At 43.3% G+C, this 20851-nt stretch overlaps 1 protein-coding gene across 1 annotated transcript in view; it reads left to right on the forward strand.

Annotated features, from left to right (window-relative positions):
• Positions 1-1650: 1650 nt before the first annotated feature.
• TNKS (tankyrase) overlaps positions 1651-20851 on the forward strand; it is a 107223-nt gene continuing 88022 nt past the window's right edge. Inside the window, exons 1-2 of the mRNA XM_072334226.1 lie at positions 1651-2171; positions 10216-10440. Coding sequence (XP_072190327.1) covers positions 1679-2171; positions 10216-10440 — 718 coding nt within the window. The 5' untranslated portion in view covers positions 1651-1678. The remainder of the gene's footprint in view (positions 2172-10215; positions 10441-20851) is intronic.

The following is a 20851-nucleotide window of genomic DNA, read 5'->3' on the forward strand; positions in this document are numbered from 1 at the left end:
ACAAGGTGGGAGGAAAGTCCCTGGGGGCACAGGGAGGAAGTGTGGATGCAGGCAGGTAAAACTCAGCACCAGGCTGGGTTCAGGAGCTGCCCAAAGCATCAGAGGCAGTCCTGGGTGCTTTTTGTCTCTGGGACTGCTACTTGCCTCTGGAGCAATAGCTCTGCACGTATACTATGATCTGGGAGGCCCTTCCCGTCCTTCCTGGTTGGCTGGTATCAGATCCTGTTGCTGAGAAACACAGGTACTTTGTGGCCTCTCACTGCATTGTCCCTGTCAGAGCTGTTTTCCAGGCCTGTGCTTGTTTATTTTCAGAGCATCCTTAAATCCCGACAGTGTATTTTTATCTGGGCTAACTCAGATTTTGTCTCTTTGCTTTTTTTTAAGACCACTGAGGGAACACCCCCTGTGCACACCAGGAGCTGCTTCCCACATCAGAAATAGCACATTCAGTTCCTCCTGAAAAGAGAATAATCCATCACCTTGCCCAACTGTTCTTGTGATACCATGCCCGTGACTTTGTTTCCTGCTATCAAAATAACACGTTTCGATTAAGATGATGCTTCTTAGGAAGTGAGATCTCTGCGTGGAAAATCATTGCTGCCATCAAATCTGTATTGTTTCTTTTGTTTTTCATTATGCACCTGAGGACAGAGGAAGTAGCATCATTACTGGGGGCAGCCACCCACACGGGCACTGCAGGTCTGCTCTGAAACCAGGTCAGGCTCCTGTGACCCGCAGCAGGTGTGACCCAGAAGGATGCCTGTCTGCATCCTCTCGCTTCCCCTAAGGACAGCTGGACAGTGCCCTCTGCCAGGAATGCTTCAAGCAGCTGATGGCTCAGCCAGATAGGAAACACCAGGGTGAGAAGCACCTATCTCTTTTTGCCTGCTACTAGAAACATGCCGGAGGTCCATTAAACATAAGCACCAACACGCTAGGTACAGGTTTGGGTGTTGTTTCCTATTCCTTAAAGCTTAAAAACAGTCAGAAAGCATTCCAAGACCCTCTCCTAGCTGTCACCAGCCGGGACTGAGGGGCACGTGGCTGTAAAGTGGCAAGCAGTGCTTTGAAGCATCTTATTAAGCCCAACTCCGGGCTTTGCTGATAAATAAAGGCTATGGGAAGAAGGTGCTCCTCCTGCTGGCGGAGCGATGAGCAGGCCTCGGGCTGAGAAAACGGGAGCTCGGGAGCAATGAGGCCCCGTTCCCTGCTACTGAGCGCTTCTCCCTCAGGGACAGGAGGCAGACCTGGCACCAACCCCAGCACCGCGAGAAGCGATGCACAGAGACCATTTCTGGCGCTGGGGGAGCGCGACAGGCATCAGTCAGCCACCGCTTCGCCGCTACGCCTCCGTCGGGCCCACCCTCCACGGCCGTACCTGCGGCTCCGCTGCCGCTCGCGGAGCCATCCTGCTCTCGGGCGGGCGGTGCTTCCAAAGGGGCGGGGCGGGGCCTCCCAGCGGGCGGGGCCGCACAAGATCCCGCCAGGGGGCAGGAGCGAGCCGCTGCCCGGCGGAGGGCGGGACGCGATGCGGACACGCCCCCTCCGCCTTCCCCGCCCCCCCGCCGCGAGACGTCCGGCCGCCGCGCCCCACTATTGGCCAGAGGCGGGCGGAAGCTGCTGCCGTTGCCGCAGTGACGGGAGCGGAGAGGGAGGCGGGGGAGGGAGGAGGGTGAAGATGGCGGCGCCTCTGCGCCGCTCCCAGCACCACCACCATCATCACGGGCTCCCGCCGCCCCCCGGGCCGGCCTCGCCGCCCGCCGCCGCCTCTCCGCCGCGCAGCCCCAGCCTTGCGCCGGCCGAGCTCGGCCCGGCCGCGCAGCGCCACAGCCTGGCCGGGCCCGAGGGCGAGGCTCCCCCCGACGCCGAGCGGCCTCCGGCCCCGGAGTGCTCGGAGGGCGCCGCGTCGGGCCCGCCGCCGGGCTCGGTCAGCAGCTCCGGCAGCTCTGCCTCTTCCTCCTCCTCCTCCTCCTCGTCCACGTCATCGTCGGTAGCGTCGAGCCCGGCAGCGGAGAGCCCCGAGGCGGCGGGCCCGAGCGGGGCCTTCCGCGAGCTGCTGGAAGCTTGCCGTAATGGAGACGTGACGCGCGTCAAGCGCCTGGTGGACGCTGGCAACGTCAACGCCAAGGATATGGCTGGCCGCAAGTCCACGCCGCTCCACTTCGCTGCTGGTGAGTGCCGGGAGAGGGGCGGGGGCAGCTCCTTATGGAACTTGATGGCCGGGGCTCGGAAGGTGCTGGGGGATGTGAGCTACCTGAGCTCCGTATTTCTCATGCCAAGGCAGCGCATAGCTTTTGTAAGTGACAAAAAGGTACTGACAGATTTCTCTGCGTTCCTCACGTGGCCTTCAAACTTTACCTTGTTTGCTTTGGAAGTGAGAAGGGAATTCGGGATGGAGTTTTGTTGGAGTGAGGGATTTCGCTTCTTTTCTGATAGCTCTTGAAAGCTAAAGACACTTGTAACAAGCCTTGCAACTTTTCTTTTCTAGTTGGTCTTTCCACTCTCACTCAGACCAGGTGCCCAGTGATGAAGTGGAACAATTGAACATGGTTAGAAAGTCCCACGTGCTGAGGAGATCACAGAATCACAGAATCACAGAATTATAGGGGTTGGAAGGGACCTCTAGAGATCATCGAGTCCAACCCCCCTGCCAAAGCAGGCTCCCTACACCACGTCGCACAGGTAGGCGTCCAGGCGAGTCTTGAATATCTCCAGAGAAGGAGACTCCACCACCTCCCTGGGCAGCCTGTTCCAGTGCTCCGTCACCCTCACTGTAAAGAAGTTCTTGCGCACATTCGTGCGGAACTTCCTATGCTGGAGTTTCAGCCCATTGCCCCTAGTCCTGTCCCCACGCACTACTGAAAAGAGACCAGCCTCGCCACTATAGCTCCCACACCTCAGGTATTTATAAACCTGGATCAAGTCCCCTCTCAGCCTTCTTTTCTCAAGGCTAAACAGACCCAGTTCCCTAAGTCTCTCCTCGTAGGGGAGATGGTCCAGGCCCTTCACCATCTTTGTGGCCCTCCGCTGGACTCTTTCCAAGAGATCCCTGTCTTTTTTGTACTGGGGAGCCCAGAACTGGACACAGTATTCCAGATGAGGCCTCACCAGGGCAGAGTAGAGGGGGAGGATCACCTCCCTTGACCTGCTGGCTACGCTCTTTTTAATGCACCCCAGAATGCCATTGGCCTTTTTGGCTACAAGGGCACACTGCTGGCTCATGGCCAACCTGTCGTCCACCAGGACGCCCAGGTCCCTCTCAGCAGAGCTCCTCTCCAGCAGGTCTTCCCCCAACCTGTACTGGTGTATGCAATTATTTCTACCGAGATGCAAGACTCTACACTTGCTTATGTTAAACCTCATTCGGTTTCTTACTGCCCAGCTCTCCAGTCTGTCCAGGTCTCTCTGAATGGCTGCACAGCCTTCAGGCGTGTCAGCCAATCCTCCCAGCTTCGTGTCATCAGCAAACTTGCTGAGGGTGGCCACTATCCCCTCATCAAGGTCGTTGATGAAGATGTTGAACAAGACTGGACCCAGCACAGACCCCTGGGGGACACCACTAGTCACAGGCCTCCAGCCAGACACCGCACCGCCAACGACAACCCTCTGCACTCTGCCAGTCAGCCAATTCTCGATCCACTTCACCGTCCACTCATCTATCCCATACTTCCTCAGCTTTGTTATAAGGATGTCATGGGGGACCGTATCAAAAGCCTTAAATGCTGTGCATCAATGCAGGGAAGAGATAGCACATCAAAATTTATATTGCGAAACAAACTGACAGTGAGATTCAACAGGTGACCTTAACAAGAAGTAACCTCCAGTCCCTGGAGGTGCTGACGGCCAGGCTGCATGGAGCCCCTGGGCAGCCTCCATCTGGTGGGGTAGAACCAGCTTACGACAGGGGTTGGGACTGGGTGGGCTTTAAGATCCCTTCCAACCCAAGCTGTTCTATAATGATTCTATGATTGCCACTTAGCAAGCACAACTGTCATAAGTAAGTGTAGTTTATAATGAGAACAAATGTTACAGGGACTAGCCTTCATGGGAGTGGGGCGCGAGGTGAATTAATTCCATGATAGAAATAAAATGGGAGATACTAGATCTGTGGTTGGACGGAGCTTTCTGATGTGTGCCTTAGTGTTAATACCTTGTCTGCGCTTTAAGTGGTGCTCTATTATGCACAAATAAAGTAATTAACAGGACTGCTGAGTGGTCAGTATTTATGTGGTAGTGTATGGCTTTAAAGCAGCACTTTAAAACTTTTAACAAAAATGAATGTTTTCTTGGCAGTGTTGCTCAGAACTTTGAGATGATGTTCAGCTGTCATTCAGATACTGCTCTGAGCTTATGTAGGTTTATTGTGCTTTCTGAAGTCCTAGTGGTGTTTCCTGATGCCTACTAAGGAATCCTTTGGCCCTGAGCTCTTTCCTTTTCGTTCTGTAGTCCTTGAGGGAAGCATGACTTCATACGAGTTGAATTGTAAAGGGTGAACTCAAGTGTAAAGACAGACTTTTGTGGACGCTGGGATGTAATGCTGACACAACCACACTTGTGCATGTGAGGTGCTTGATGTTTTCAAGACGAATCTTGAGTCTGCACTGCTAATTTTGGATTCAGACTTATAATAAAACCTCGGTATGTCCCTTTAAACTTCAGGATCTCAGGTTGTAACTTCAGGGCTAGTGTAGAGTGTGGTGCTAAAGTTGCAGTGGTAGTTTCTACTTTGATTAGAAAGAAAGCAGGCAAAACTTTAGACAGGCTTTGAAAGGTGATGGTATCCGTGGGGTGTTACTGTAACAGTAATGAAAGATACTTCCTTACAACATGAGGAAAACAGTGAGTCAAGTTCTTATATCTGGCGGACATCTGTTGTCTCTGTCTCTGGATTTGGTGATCGTCTGTGGCTGTGGTACATATTTCCCATCAAATAAATGAGTATATCTGATTCAAAAGGATTTGGCATGTAGGAAGCGTTAGGGAGGTTTCTTAGTATTGATATTTTGAGGTCTCTTGTTTTGGAAAAGTCTGCATGCATGTTGTTAAATGCAGCTTGTCTCGGGCAGTACATATTTGCTCGTGATGCAGTGTTGATTGGATTTCCCATGGCCTTATAAGCACAAGAGTCTGCTGTGTATATTAAGCTACGTTGTGAATAATAGTTCTTGTTTTAGGGGACATATCTAAATAGAAATTACATGGCATTTATAGGGGGATAGGAGTTAAACAGTGCTGTATCCTTCTTCCAAAGCTCTTGAAGCTAAACTCTTAAGACAAAAATAGAGTTTCACTTCTGTTTCTGTGGGTTGTGGCAGAAGAATTATTTTAGTAGCTGGTAAACCTTCATTTTTCCTGTTTGTTGGTGTTGTTGTTTGTGTCTTTTTAGAGCGTCTGGGTTCTTCTTTGTTATTATTATTTATTATTATTTTTTCCTGGGAACTTAACTAGGGGGAAGTCTTGGTTTCTCAGACACCCTTTTTGGCAACAATCAGAGGCAGCTAAGTTGTCTTTTCTGTTAGAGCGTCCTCTGCTACTTTAGTTCTAGTTTAGTGCTGTTTGTTAAGGTTTCCTTAAACTTTCGGAGGGTTCTGTTTTCTGAATCACTCCTATCATCTTTCTCATGGCAGGAGGAAGGTAGAAGGGGTGGTTCTGAGAACATTTAGGGTTCTTAGCACATGCATAATAAACTTAGGAAAAAGTGAGAACTCCAATTTCTGTAGTCACTTACTTTAAAAAATATCAAAACCAGACAAAAAAGCAACTAGGAATAGTCATAAAACTGGTTTGAGAAGTTGGAGCTATCCATCTGTTTTCTATGTATGGATAAAACGTGCATGGTCAAACCAAGTTAAAGAAAATCTGGGTGATGCTACAGCTTCATCTGGGAATGTCTTGATTTGTTAGTTGATCTGAATGCTGGGGAATGAGTTCTTGAACTTAGTGCTGAAACGTTTAGCTTGACAATTAAGGCTGCCTTGCTTTGGACTTAATTTTGAGGCTATATCAAGGTGATTTGAAAAAAAGGTTTTTTTGTTGTGTTTTTTTCCCGTCCTCTGGCTGGAGCACAGCCTGCCTTGAAATTGTGAGCCTCTTTCAGGAGGTGAGCTTAGAGATGAGGGCTGGATAATGAATGAAAAACAAATACTAAAGACTTGCAAATGATTGACTTAAAAATAGAAAAAAGAGGTGAAGTGGAAGTGTAAATTGATTTGTATGTTTCTTTTATTCATTTATTTTCCAATGCAAACTACCAAAAAAACAAGTTAAAAGAAGCAACTGCGCTAAGCCATAACAAAGGTTTGTTTGGCTTAAGGCTCTATCTGTACTGTTGGCTAAAAGCAGATGTCTAGGTGAGAGTTACATGCTTGCCCTGTTAATACCTGTTATTGTCTAAACTGGGTGCCTATTTACACTCAGCTGCAAAGTTGCAGAGTTTGAGACTGTCTTTGTTCAGTGCATCAGGGGAGGGAGGAGGGAGTGGAAAAGGGGGGAGAAAGGGAAAGAGAGATGATGAGAGCAGCATGTTGTTCAATTTACAAGTTAGCAAACTTTATTTGTGCTGTGATTCTGATATGTGCTGTCTTTAGAACTGAAGTATATTGTACATACTGCCGCTCATCCAGAAAAATGAGTTTCACTTGTGTGGGAGCTGACATTCCAGTTATGTAGTTGTAGAATCAGAAGGCAAGGATTCCCATAAACCGTCATCTGGCTGTTTGGGACTTCCTTTCTCAGTATCTAATGGCTTGTTAGGTAAAACTCAGCCATTACCATCTATTTCTCCATGTGGTCTGTTTCTCAGTTTGACAAAGGCCTTGTCTTGTGGAGCAGTAAAATAGCAGATTCAGCTAGCTTTAGGAGTGGTTTTGAGATAACAAAATTCATGGCAAATCTCAGGGTTGGCAAGAATAGTCATGAGTCTTCTTGGTATTGGACTTGCTTCTTCCCACATGGAAAGATATTAGCCTTACAAAAGAAAATGCGTGCATTTGTTTAGGTCTTGTTCTTGGTGGTTTGTCATCAGGAATAGCAGTGCTCTCAGCAGTGACTGGGTGGATGAACCTGATGGAAAGAAGCTGAGTCCTTGCTAGCTTCCACATACAGCCAGTCATAAGCTTGTCCAGATTATTCCTTGATCACTTGATAAGGAGTGACATCAGTGATATTCCTTGTTTTCTTTCAGTTTTGGTCTGTAGTAATGGCAAGAATAGCTTGTGTGAGGAAAGGAGTTTTCCATAAGCATGCTGACTGCTAGTAATAACTGATGGAAGTCCAGTCTTTTTGTGAAGTCTACCAGATGTCACTGTTCTTTGGAAGATTTCCGGAGTGAACAATTAATGCTGAAGGATTTTTTTTGTCAGCTAGCAAGCTGTTAATTGTAAGAGCACAATCTGCTTTGACTGGTGGAAGACAGCTAAGGAATGGAGAAGGCAGATGTAATATAATTAGCTGCTGGGTGTTGCTTGCAAGAGAGAGACAGAAAATGGCAAGAAGCAGTCAGTGATCTGTTACACACCACCACTCTATGCAGAGATACCTGGGTTGATCACTCCACCTGTGGGACAAGGTAAAAGAGGCTACCTTAATTTCCTCTGGAAAGCCTTGCTTTTCTGTGATTTTGGATATCTTCCTAGAATCCTTAGGGTTGGAAGGGACCTTTAAAGGTTATCTAGTCCAACTCCCCTGCAATAAACATGCGTATTCATAAACTACTCTTACGGATTTTGTTGCAGTTGTCAGGGATATCTGTGCCACAGAAGAGATTTCTCTGCCCTTACTCAGACAGGTGTTTGTAAAGCTGAGTCACTGATTAATTCTGTCTTGTGCAATCTAAAGTGTGGCTAATGACTATCAGCAGCTGGATTCATGCAGGTGGTGCTGATCAGTAAAGATTGTGTTGTTAAGAAATCTGGCAGCCTTAAAGGCTCAGGGCCTGCGGAACTAGGACTCTTGCTTGTAAAAGGAAGTGTTCATCAATCACTAGGTGACTGGAACTTTCCTTTATGCTTTTGTTGTATTTGTATTATGTGAAATGTTTGCTTATTGATTTCTAGGAAGTTTCTGTTTGACTTGTAACTTGTTGTAAGGCCTAAAGATCACTAGTGGAAATTCATTGAAGGGATTTACAGGAGAATACAAATACAAAGCCTCATATGTCCAGCAGTACTGAAGCAGGTACCCTTTTCCACAGCTCGAAGGCTCTTCAACTTGCTTAGTTAAATCTGTTTAAATTTGTTCTCCACAGTGAACTGGTAGAAGTGCTCTTGGGTTCCAGAAGAGCTGTACCTTGGAGAAAAATCTGGCCCCAGGATGTGTGGTACTGAAGCAAAGTTGTAGTGGCTTAGCTGGAACTTCTTTATCCACCCTTTGATTATAGTTTAAAATAATTCTCAAAAGGCAGCGTGTCTCTAAGATGTGTGCTTTTCTACTTCAAGGGCTTGTGTTCTAATATGAGCCATGTTTAGTGCTCTAAAAAGTGGAGTCATTTAATGAGAGCTGCTTTGCCTAATGTCACAGTGAGACCCGCAGGTATGCGTTACCTGTTGTCATATTCTTTCTTACACTTGAAATCCTTTTGGAATCTGCATTCTTAAGAGCAAGTGGGTGAAAGGAGGAGGAAAATGCCAGGTGAAAGTGGAAATCTTCCTCGTGATGAATTAAACTCTGTACATAACAGCAGCTTTGCAAAGGATAGAACTAGCATTTGGAGGAGTTGATGCTGTGCTGTGATCGAGTGACATAAATTGGGCAGCAGGTGAAACAGTACACTTGCACTTAGCAGTTCAGGCTGCCTATTTGATGTGTTGTGCTCACCAGGGAAGGCACTGTTCTACTTCTAGTGGGAAATACATATATTTAGTTATTTCTTTCTTACCAAGCATTTTGAAAATGAGTTCTGATGATGGACAGGAGATGAGTCCTTAGTACTTTAGAAGCTGGTAGGTGAATTTCATCAGAGCAGGCTTGTATGCATGGGCCTCCGGAAGAGATTCTCTTCTACAGTCAGCCTTTATTATTGAATGTTTTCTGCACAAACATTTGTTGGATTTCTTTGAAGGCTTCTAATTTAAGGTACTTCTTTGTGAGCTCTTTTCCTTTGTACCTGGAACTTTCACTGGTAACACACAGAAGATTTTTAAAGCTATCTTCAGTGAAATCGCATTGGTTTCTTCAGTTTAAACTGAATTGTGTCAAAGATGATCTAATCTGTCAAAAAATGATATGACAAGCATCTGTCTTTTTTTGTTTTAATTGTAACTTCTGTGTCAGATTTGTGAAGGCTAAAAGTTGATTTGGCTGTTTAGTAGTAGGCATCCCTTTCTAATTCCTATCTTGCCCAATTTTTATCTGCTATGAAGATAAACAATATAAATACGGCAAGCTTGAGGGCTTGTTTCTTGGTATTTATGCTCTCAGGTCTGCTAGTTTTGCTGCGGGACCAGGCACTCTTTATTTGCCACTTTACCTATTTAAGCCGCAGTGAAAACTTGCATGTGGTGTTTCTTAATTGTCTTTTAGATCTGGCCCTTTGTCTTAACCATAGTCCTGGCTAACTCCTAGGAAACTTCTCCAAGGAAGTGTATTGAAGGGCTGCAGTGTGGAGACGGTACAAATCCCTGCAGAGTAGCCAGTCTGCAGCTTGGCTGAAGGCCCAGTGTCATGTCATAGTATTAACCATAAGTGATTAAGCCAGTGAGGATGCAAGCAGCTGTGTCTGGTCCAGACATCTTGCCATATGGACTGGGGCAGGGGTAAAGCATGTTAATTCTGCATTGGTAGTCTGTGCAGTTGTATCTGGTGTCGTGCTGTGGCTAAAAAGGGGCTGAACACATAGAAATGGAACTGCTGCCAGGAGTTACTTCTCTGAGGTAAGGAAAACATCTGAGAAGTCCTCATACGTGAAGTACTGCCTGTCACAGAGGGTGCTGGCTGCTGGAAATCATTTGTCACCACTTTAGCAGCATGACACTGCAGCTGAGTTGTATGTTCATCTCGGAGAGCTGACAGCTTCTTCCTTGCATCCTTTAAGTGTTATATATAAATTTCTCTTCTGGAAAAGGAATAATGTTGTCTTCTGTATTTAGTCTCTGGCCCGTGCATGGAGTTAATAATGTAATTGGTATTTGTGCCCTGGGGTAAGAGTGAACAGCTTGTTTTAAATATTGTCAATTGTCTTTTTTCAAAGCGTTTTAACAGCAGTATGTTCTCTTACAGGGTTTGGAAGGAAAGATGTTGTAGAGCACTTGCTACAGACAGGAGCCAATGTTCATGCTCGTGATGATGGAGGGCTGATACCCCTTCACAACGCCTGCTCCTTTGGTCATGCGGAAGTGGTTAGCCTGTTACTGTGCCAAGGTGCAGACCCTAATGCTAGAGACAATTGGAACTACACTCCTTTGCACGAGGCTGCTATCAAGGGGAAGATAGATGTGTGTATTGGTAAGTCTCTGTCCCTTACTGTAACTTCACCAGACATGTATTTTATGCACTTACAACTGTTAACATGATGAGATGGAAGGTAGTCTTTGTTTTGTTGTTTGGCCTTTTTTTTTAACCATCATGTAGGTATAGTGGCAGTCATTTAGGACTAACTTTTTCATGTTGTGCAGTTCAACCTTTCCTGAACTTGCATCTGGAAAATGAATATAGAGCAGGTTCGTTTTGTTGTTTGGCCTTTTTTTTTAACCATCATGTAGGTATAGTGGCAGTCATTTAGGACTAACTTTTTCATGTTGTGCAGTTCAACCTTTCCTGAACTTGCATCTGGAAAATGAATATAGAGCAGGTTCGTCAAGTCTCCTGCTAAATTAGGGTCTTCAAAACCTGAATGTGGAAGTCTCCCTGCACTCTGGTAAATGTCTTTGCTTTTCAGGCTGCTCTGTATGTTGTCTTAGTGCTTAGAAAGATGGTTAACCTTTTATTCTGTACAATATGGAGTAATGTTTGTCCTTTGCAGCTTTCAAATACAAGTTGCAGGACACCGCTGCTTACAGTGGTTATATATCTTCAGTGAGTGCTGTAGCCTGGAGCAAAAGCAATTTCAAATAAAATTGAACACTTCAATCATTTTAAATATACCTAGACCATATAAGGGACTTTTCAGCAAGATGTAGTTAACTTTTATGGTGTTTTTTCCCCTCAAAGTATTTAGTGTTACTTCCTTTTTTCATAAAATGGCTTAGGTTGAAAAGGAGCTTAAGACCCATACAGTTCTGACCCCCTGCTTTGGATTAGGCTTCCCAGGGCCCTGTTCATCCTGGCCTTGAATGCCACCAAGGATGGGGTTTCACAGTGTCTCTTGGACAGCTAGTGTCTCACCATCCTCAGAATCTGTTTGTTTACATTTTATATTTAGTGGGTCAACTAGTTGGCATGATCCTGTTTCTTCTTAATGGATGGCTTTATATATTATTTTTATATTAAGGTCTTTAGCCTTTATCTCAAAAGACCCTGTGAAGGAACAGAGTGTGCACAAAGATAATGAACAATGATTGCTTAGGGCACAAATACTAGGAATGAATACTTGAATAGCTTTGTGGAATATGTTGTACAGTAATACTGTTTACACCTGAAATGTAGACTGTTGGAATTGATATAAAGGAGGAAATTGGCCTGTTAAAATCACATTCTTAGTGTTCCTTTTTAAAACAAGTGAGGTATGCTTTTTAAAAAGCCTTTAATTGAAGAATAGTCTCTGGAAATCCCAGTGTAATGTGGAATTTATTGCTGAACTTAAGTATCTGCGTGAAAAGCAGTAGACACCATAGGAATTAATTATCTAACCATATCTTTGTCTATCTCTAGGCACCTTCCAAGTGATGCAGTGGGATAATTTGTGCAATTTATTTTCTCACCTTTACTCTTTCTGTGCCACCTTAGTCTGCATCTGTTCTTTATCATTCCCTAGCATAGAATACTGTTCTCTTGGCCGCTTTTACAGGTCAAAAAAAGGGATAAAGTGATAATTGAATAGAGTGCGGAGCTGTGGCACATTCATGAATAGCAATTCTTTGGAGCAAAAACTCAAGGTTCTGAAGCGGTTGAAAGACCAGCAGAGGCTAGATGATGACTGTGGTAGGACTATAGAATTTGCTTTTGACTATCACTAGCCTTGAAAGAGTATGTATGTGTTTGCGCTGAAAGTACTATTAAACTCAGCTTTACAAGCTGAAATCAGACTGTTGCCTGGGAGCTCTGCCACTTGGAAGCTTGTGTGGTAATGGGAAATGTCATAAACTGGTTAAAACTTGAAGTATGTACAGGCTTCTCTGGAATCTAAACTGGAAGAGAGCAAATGACAGTGATATGTGGTTTCTTGTGCTTCTGGTATTGATTTAATATTAGACTCGTAGAATCATTGAGGTTGGAAAAGACTCTTAAGATCACGAAATCCAACTATCAGCCTAACACTGTCAAGTCCACTACTAAACCATGTCCCTACATGCTATATCCATAGCCATAGGATAGTGATTTTGTTCCTCAGTGTCACATTTACTCACAGCATAGCTGACAAATGGAGAACTTTGCAACGTTTCTCCAAACACTTTTTGCAAAGTAAGGTTAATGACTGTCCTATAGGACAGGTAGGGGAGAAAAGATGATGCACTTCTTCATCTAAAAGTCTGTGCTGGGCTCTTAATGAATGTTCATGCGGCTCGCTTTTCTCCAGTGATGTGTAGCAGATGCTCAGGGACTGTAGCTTGAGTGTGCACTCGTTTCTCACAGTGATCAACATTTTAAGAACTTATAATAGCAGGGACTGAATCCAGATGATTTTGCACAGCCATTGATAGGCAATTTTGGAAAGATGGATCTAATAACTACTTAGTACCGCTAAACTCTAGGCTTCAAAGGTGTTCACTGGCAATGTAATGTTACAGTTTAATTGTTACAGCTAAAAAACCAAAATTGCCTGATTGACATTTATGGCAAACCCTTTCAGACTATTGTGAGAAATGGGAACACTCATTTCTACTTGCCCTCCACATATCTTTCTTGATTTGTATGTTTTCTTTCCTCAGATGTTTCTTTATCCAAGCTGAAACATTTAGCCTTTATCCTGTTGAACAGTCTTGCATTTTTATCTTTTTAATTATTTTTTTTTTAAGAATGAGGAGTTGATGGTACTGGGGCAGGGGAGGTCAGACACTAAAAATACTGCAGAGCTGTAAAAGCTTCTTAGTATGACTTCTAGAGTTGTTCAGTTGGAAGGGACCAACAAAGATATAGTTCAACTGCTTGAGAGCTCTTCAGGGCTAACTAAAAACTGCAGCTTATTACTGAGGGTGTTATCTAAATACCTGTTGAGTTTTGAGTCTGTACGAGTGTTTGACCACCCTCATCATTAAAACGTTTTTCCTCATATTCAATCCTTATCTCCTCTTGTATAGCTTTGTGCCAGTCTTGAACTATGAGGAGCCTTGAAACCAATGGATTGTGGGCAGCAAGTTGATAGTGTCCTGCCACTCAAAGAATCATAGAATTACCCAGGTTGGAAAAGACCTTGAAGATCATCAAGTCCAACCACAGCCTAACCATAGTACCCTAACTCTAACAACCCTCTGCTAATCATATCCCTGAGCACCACATCCAAATGGCTCTTAAACACATCCAGGGATGGCAACTCAACCACCTCCCTGGGGAGCCTATTCCGGTGTTTAACTACCTTTTCTGTAAAGAAGTGTTTCCTAACTCTTAACTTATCTGTGGGTTTTAGACTTCCCCAGTTGGTTTTCTCCATTTTCCTAAAATTCAGGCATCAAGAAAAGGAGTCTCTTCCTCATTTTTCTGCTGGGCATGAGACAATCTATGGAGGACAATAAACCGCTTTACTTATTTTGTGGTACTTCTTTACAAACAATATTTACAGGTAATTGAAGTCTGGTTACTTGCATCAAAGAGTACTGTACAGTAATGTCTGAAACTTATTTTGTATTTGTGGGAAGTAAGGTCTTCTAATGTTAACTTATAGCAAACAGAGGGAAGGAAGGTGGAAGAAAGAAGCAGCTTCATAATACAGGGATCGTTTAATGGAGCAGATGCTGCTCTTGCAGGCACTAACTGCTTGCTTTCAGGTGTCTGCTACCAGCTTTCTAAATATTGTGCAGAAATACTTTGTTTTATGGGATTATACTTCAGATTACTGGAGCAGTCTCTGCTTTTAACTTCTCAGAGGAGCCATGCAGTCTTAATGCAGTTCATATGTGGTTTGAAAACAGTCTCCAGGTAAATGTGTAGCTGTTAAGGTGTAGAAGTGTCCGGGTCTAGCAGAGCTCCTGGATCTCTTCCAAATCTAATGGAAAGCATGGATTAAAGTATGACTACAGAATATAAAGGGTTTTGCTTGTAAAATGTGTGGGCAGTTAAATACTTTTCATATAATAAACAATGGCAGCTGCCTCTCTTTAATGATTTGCTTTTTCCCCAGCATAAAGCAAGTTCCCAAAATGTGTTTTGTGTGATTGAAGCCTACTGAAAATACTGAGTGATTGCCTCCTGTTCTTTGCCTTAGTCTTGCATGCAGTTAATGCTCATGATGACTGTAGATTCCTATACTGCAGTAAATTCTTATTTTTCCACGCTTAAACAAACATACCATGTTTCTTACATAATGCTGTTCGTTTCTGGGAAAGACTGAGGTGTCTGATGTGAATCTTGCTGTTTGTGCTGCTGTGTATTCACTACGGTTTGGTATGATACAGTGTCTAAGCAGGTCTTGATTAGGCAGCATGCCCTTGTCTTCACTGTGATCACTGAGTACTGAACTTCCATCCTCATTATTTAAGATGAGGCTAGTCAGTTGTATTACTGATGTCCTTAAAGTGATCACTCACTGACCCTACAGTTCCTGTATTGCTTTTGCTACTACAAATAGCAAAGCTTAAAAGATAAAATTTCAAATGGTGAGAGAGGAAGCCAAGAGGAAGTGGCTGCAAAAATTTATTTTCTTGGTTGGAGTGATGTAAGGATAGAGGAATCCACTCAGACTGATCTAAATGGATGATTCCTTGCAGTGATATCTACAGTGGCTGTGATGTTTAGGTCATAGGCTGAGGGATTTTGACAGTACAGAGTATTTTGGTGTCTAAGTATCATCCCCAAGTGAAATACTGTTGAAAACTTGGGTGATATCTGTAAAGACATTGCGTATTCTTGCCCTGTTCTTAACATACATTTTACTAGGTATCCTCTTCTAGCTGTTGCTAGAGACAGTACTCCTGCTTTAAAATTGACATTTTGGTTCACACAGTGCAGTCTTTTTCAGTTAATTCACATGAAGTTCTTTGTTGCTCAGTGTGCTTGGTACAAGCACAAGACACTTCCAGCACAAAACTATTTCTTTTGAAGAAGGTTGAGATAGAGCGTTGTGGTTATTCATTAAGCTGTTCTGGAAGGTTTCTTACATTATGCTCATCTTCCAGTTCAGTGCTTGGTAGACTCTGAGTGTCAGGTCCTATTGGCATCACCCTTGGTGGGGTCTGTGGAAAAGGAAATACTCTTGAAGTAAGGTAGCTTATTTTTTTTTCCTTGTGGACTTCACCTCAATGAAAGGTAGGTTTTGAGCTACTGCTAGGATTTGTATCTCTTAAATGTTAAAAAGAAGTTGATTTTGTTTGTGCATGTACCCTTTTTGTTTCACATGATTGTAGTCCAACAGGACAGGTTTGAAGACATTTTTAAACCCAGGAAGCAATGAAGAGGCTTTAACACACTGGGAAGTAATGAATTCTGATAGCCACATAGCTAACTCCGCATGTAGTGTATCAGTTCACTTCCAAGTCTTTTTTTCCTCTCAAAACTTCATGTGATAGAAATGGTTAGCATAAGTAGAAGGAGATTGAAATTAGTCTGTCTTCTCTTAACTCTCCTCTGTTCTTTTTCCTCTTGTGATGCTACTTGTTGGCCTGATTTGCCTTGGTGCTCTTGCTTTTCAAGGACACTGAAAGCAGGGTTCCCAATCTGTCAAGTAGGGTATCAGGATTACAGCTGACATTTATTTGACTCAAACTTGAAGCAGAAAGGTGAATTTGTTCAGAGAAGTGAAATTGGGACCGACCAATGAAGGCCTGTCCTTAAAGTGGCTTTCAGCTTGGTATATTTGTGGGAAAACGAGAAGGACTGTACAGGGCAGCAGCTGTGGAGCAAGATAAAAGAGCATGAGAACCAAGGACACCTCTAGAAGAAGAAAGAACAGCTCGCAGCTCTGATTGGATAAGCGCCCACATGAATGGTTGAAGAGTGTTTGTGGAATGTTCTGTTGACATGTGGGGGCGAATGGGAAAGCTGGGAAAATAGAACCTGTGAAGGTATGTAAGTGATGTGAGAACTTGCGATAAATGATTTGGATCGTTCACATCTTGAGTTCGTGCATCAGATGCAGCAGATATAGATGAAAAGAAAATCAGTTACTCAGCCATTAGGGCAGCTGTTAAGGTTTCTAGCTTTTCATTAAGTATTATACTAAAACAAATGCTTAGAAACAACATAGCTGCAGAAGAGTTGTTCACAAGGAAAGGAGCTTGAACTTTTTTGTGACATACTGAGAGTTCAGCCTGTACCATCAAGTAAATGTTCTAAATGTTTTCAAAGACTGATGAAGAAAAACATATTTTTAAAGGTAATTTAGTTAGTTTTCTATGCCATATTACTTGCTTAGTAACATAAGTGTTTCAAAGGAGTGCACCTGAATGTGGCTTCTAAGCACCATTGTGCAGTGGAACAATATGAAACATAGGAGTATTCTCCTGAATGTATGGAAATACTTTCTAAGTCTAAGGGTGGCCAAGCTCTGGCACGGGTTGCCCAGAGAGGTTATAGTATCTCCATCCTTAAGGGTATTCAGAAGATATCTGGCCATGATCTTGTGCACTTTGCTCTGGGTGTCCCTGATGGTGTGGGAGTTGGACTATATTGACCCAGGGGTCCCTACCAATCTCACTGTTCTGATCCTGTGGAAAAGGAGTGCCTATGTGTGGGTGCAAATAAGCTGGATTAAATAAATAAAAATAAATAAAAGACCGTAAGTGTACATTCTCACATTGCTTGGTTAGATTAAAGATGTATTATCTTCAACATGGAATTCTATGTAGGTTCACCATAATAATCCCAAAGCTTCCTTTACACTACCTAACTTGAATGCTTCAGGGAAGATTACTGGCCTGATGGGGCCATCGTACACGATGCAAAAAATCAGAAACTAGAACAACAGTGAAGCTAAGATTGGTGTCACTATTTAGAAGGCTGTATTCTGCTTAATTTGGTTAGCTGAGATGGGAAATTTTAACTTGCAAAGTGTTCAACCCAAAAAAGGAAATGTGAATATTTACTTTGTTAAGTCCAGGCAGGATCAAGGCTTTGAATTGCTGTTCACGTGGGCTAAGCAATCTCCAGCTCTGGCTCATTCTCTGAGGGCAGAAGGATATTATCAGCCTGCTGTGCTGCCTACAGCCCTTAGAACTTTCTGCTTGTTCTCTCTCTCTATGCATATTTAATCACTCGTAGGTAAAACTTGCATTCCAATGAGCAATTTTGTAGTGCTTCCTACGTACAGAAAACTAATCTGTGTTAATACATGCTTACTTACTGGGAGGCTGCTGTGAGTGTTCGCAGAGGAAACCTTATAAAGGCATCTTCTTTTCCTGCTGGGGGAGCTCTAACTTGCAATTATGACTTGTAGAAAATGTTTTTGTTCTGGTTCACATCCCTTTTCTCCTACCTTACTTTGAAGTGCTAAATCAGATCAATCAGTGTATTCTATTAAAAAAAAACCAAAAACATCTTGTCTCTAGGGCAAGGAATTGTAGAACACACTGGAGTATTTTCTGATGCCCTGGGAGGTGAAGTAGGTGAAGTTTATGGTATACATACAGGCTAGGAGTTGAGCAACTGAAATGGCAGCAAGGAGTTTATAAGTAGTACTGGGGCAAAAAACTGAGAAGGTTGGGACAAACTGTCTTTATGGAAAGTTAGAGCTTACATTAAAAATAGGACCATGTCCTTTTCAAGTGATGCTTTTTAATGTTTTCAGTTTTGTCTAGATCCTTTCTCCTCCTCCCCCCCCCAAAAAAATAAAACAAAACAACAACAACAACAAAAAAAAAAAGCAACCAAAAAACTCTACTGTACTTCCTTCATTTGAAAGCTTACTGTCGCTTAAAATCAGTCATGTAAGACTACGTGTCTATGTATTTTAAAGGTGCATTAGCAACCAACTGGCTTGCAGGATTAATTCCTACATTATCCTGCTAGCAGAAGTCTTGTTTCTGTCCATGTGGTTGAAAAGTACTTTCCTGTTTCTGCTTTCAGCTTTTTGTTTTGGTGATGCAGTGCTGGATGTTGCTTTTGTAAGTGTCTGCTCATCTTTGTACTACTACAGCCTGTGTATTTGTATCTTGCTCTCTCTGACCCCAACAAAGAGCAAAGCTAATAAGGTGCTTCATTGGCTATAGAACCACTGTCTGGGGTACTGGGAAAGTGGGATGCCCTGAGCAAGGGCAGTAAGGAAAGTGAACAGCTGAAAGTGCTTGGAGCCAGCATTGACCCACCATGTCCTTCTCTGGTAACACTGGTTATACACTCTGTAGGAATTGTTGCTAACAATGAAATGATTCTTTTCCACTCCTGTCACTGGCTAATGTTCCACTGTCCTTTCTTTTGCCAACCAAAGTATATCATGTAATTGCAAAATGAAATGGACTGGGCAAGAGATCACTTGATTGCTTTCCTAATATTTCTCTTTGCTAGGCCAAACATTTGCAGCCCCTGAAGGGAGTGTGGGCAGCACAGGGCTGAGGGCAATTGCTGCCAACATAGACTGCATGAAACTGTGACCTGTGATAGTACTGTTTTGCAGGAGTCTGCTTTACAATTTTATATTGTAGAGAGGTGCGACAGGAAATGGTGAAGGCTTTTCTGCCCCTCTCCCCCCCACCCCCACCCCCCCTTCCATCTTGGCATGTTGTTTGTTCTTATCCTGCTACAGATGTACCCTTATACCCCTGCAGCTTGGCATGAGCACCCTACTTTTTCCCTCTCGAATTAAGCACTGCTCTGCACAGCCCATTTGTCCCAGGGTGCTGAGACTGGCTGAATGTAATTTCTCAGTTTAGAAGGTCTATGTCTCAGAGCAGCTCTCAGCCTGGAGAAGTGCATTCCAGCTTGCTGTCTGAGCAGTGAAACCCTGCAAAGCAGCTGTGCTAATGCAGATCTTTGAAGTTTTCAGCAGTTAACTGTTTACAAACTCCTATGTTGCTGGAGATCCAGTCTTATGCAGCTCTTTCTTATTGTCTTACCTGTACCTATGATTACTTTTATTGTATTTCTCTGCAAAATCCATTAGAGGTTTAATTGTTCACCATATCTTAATTCTTCCTTTTTTTGCTTATTCTGAGTCCTTTTTTTTTTTTTTTTTTTTTTTTTTGTTTGCCCTTTTCTTCCCTACCAAATGCATTCCTGTTCTGTCCCCGAATAGTTACCTGCTTTGTGTCTTCTCCTAGCAGAAACCCACTAGCATTACTCCTAGGTATGCCCTTTGCTGTACCCTGACATCTGAGTAAATCCTTCAGCACTCTTAGTGCTTTCTGCTCCACAATCCTCTCTTGATTCAACCTTGATGGCTTTTAGTACAGAGGGATGTTCAGGAGCGTAGGACTGCTTTTCTGTTCCCCTTAGATAAGCTGGCAATGGTGTTCTAGGGTTGTGGGAATAGATAGATCAAGTGGACACTTGTAGCGCTTACCTTTCAAGCCGTATGTAGCCTCTGTAGTGACATTACCTGTCATGTTTTCACCTTGTGGTTCTGATGACTAGTGAATAGTTGCATTTTTATCATGCAGATGAGGCTGGAATTGCTCACAGAAGTAGAAGTTGAGCAGTGATGCAGCTGTGAGGGTGAATATTGTAGTAGGATTATCTTTTGTATCCAACTTTATGTAACTAAGGATGGGGTGTTATGGCTTTAGTTTTGTATTAGGTCATTTTGCAAAAACACTCATATATCTACTAACTCAGCTAAACAGGATTATTAGGTCTGAATCACAGAAATGTAATTTCTAGTCAAGAAATTAATGTTCTTGTAATGTGAAGTTTTGATTTATGTATTGAAGTAGCTGGGGGAGATGAGGCATTTAGCCTTGGTTGTAAGTAATTAATAAATAGGATTCCAGTGTTGTTGTCTAGATATTTTTATAACTTGGTTATAGATGAGGACATTACATTTCTTGTTGTGTATAATTTGGAAGTGTGACCTGTATGGGACTAGTCCCATACATCTTGTTCCTGGGACCTAAGATGAATAAAAAGCTGAGCAACTTGGAGGTATCCTTTTTTTTAGGGAGGTAAGCAATTGTGCATATATTGTGAGACTAAAGGAGGGCTTTTTCTTAAGTCATTTATTTTCTCTGTACCAAGATACTTTGGGAGTAAGTAGATAAAGCTACTGTAATTTAGTTTAGAAAGGATCTTTAAAGGTCTTTTTCAGAAAGTGAAGTTGAAAAGGAAGAAGATAAATGTTAGAGCTCAGGTAGCTGGAAGAGACTGTGAGAACAGCAACAACTGTGGGACGAAGTGGTACAGTGGGAGGGAAGAGACAATGTGAGGCAGGACTAAAGTTTTGTTTGGCAGAAGTGTGAGGAGCTGAAGAGACTGGCAATGCAATGAAAAACACTAGGCAGTTTTAAGTGCAGATGCTTCTAGAAGGTCTGCCTATTCTTTTCCTTTTCATTCCAAGCAGTCAAACAGTTTGGATGTGCCTTTTTTTGTACTTACATGCATCTGATTGGAAACAGAAAGGGAACTTTTGGATCAGTGTTCCAGTGGACATACTCAAGGAATTTTGTGGATGTTGGCCCTG

The sequence above is a fragment of the Excalfactoria chinensis genome, chromosome 4, assembly GCF_039878825.1.
Source record: "Excalfactoria chinensis isolate bCotChi1 chromosome 4, bCotChi1.hap2, whole genome shotgun sequence".
Taxonomy (NCBI): domain Eukaryota; kingdom Metazoa; phylum Chordata; class Aves; order Galliformes; family Phasianidae; genus Excalfactoria; species Excalfactoria chinensis.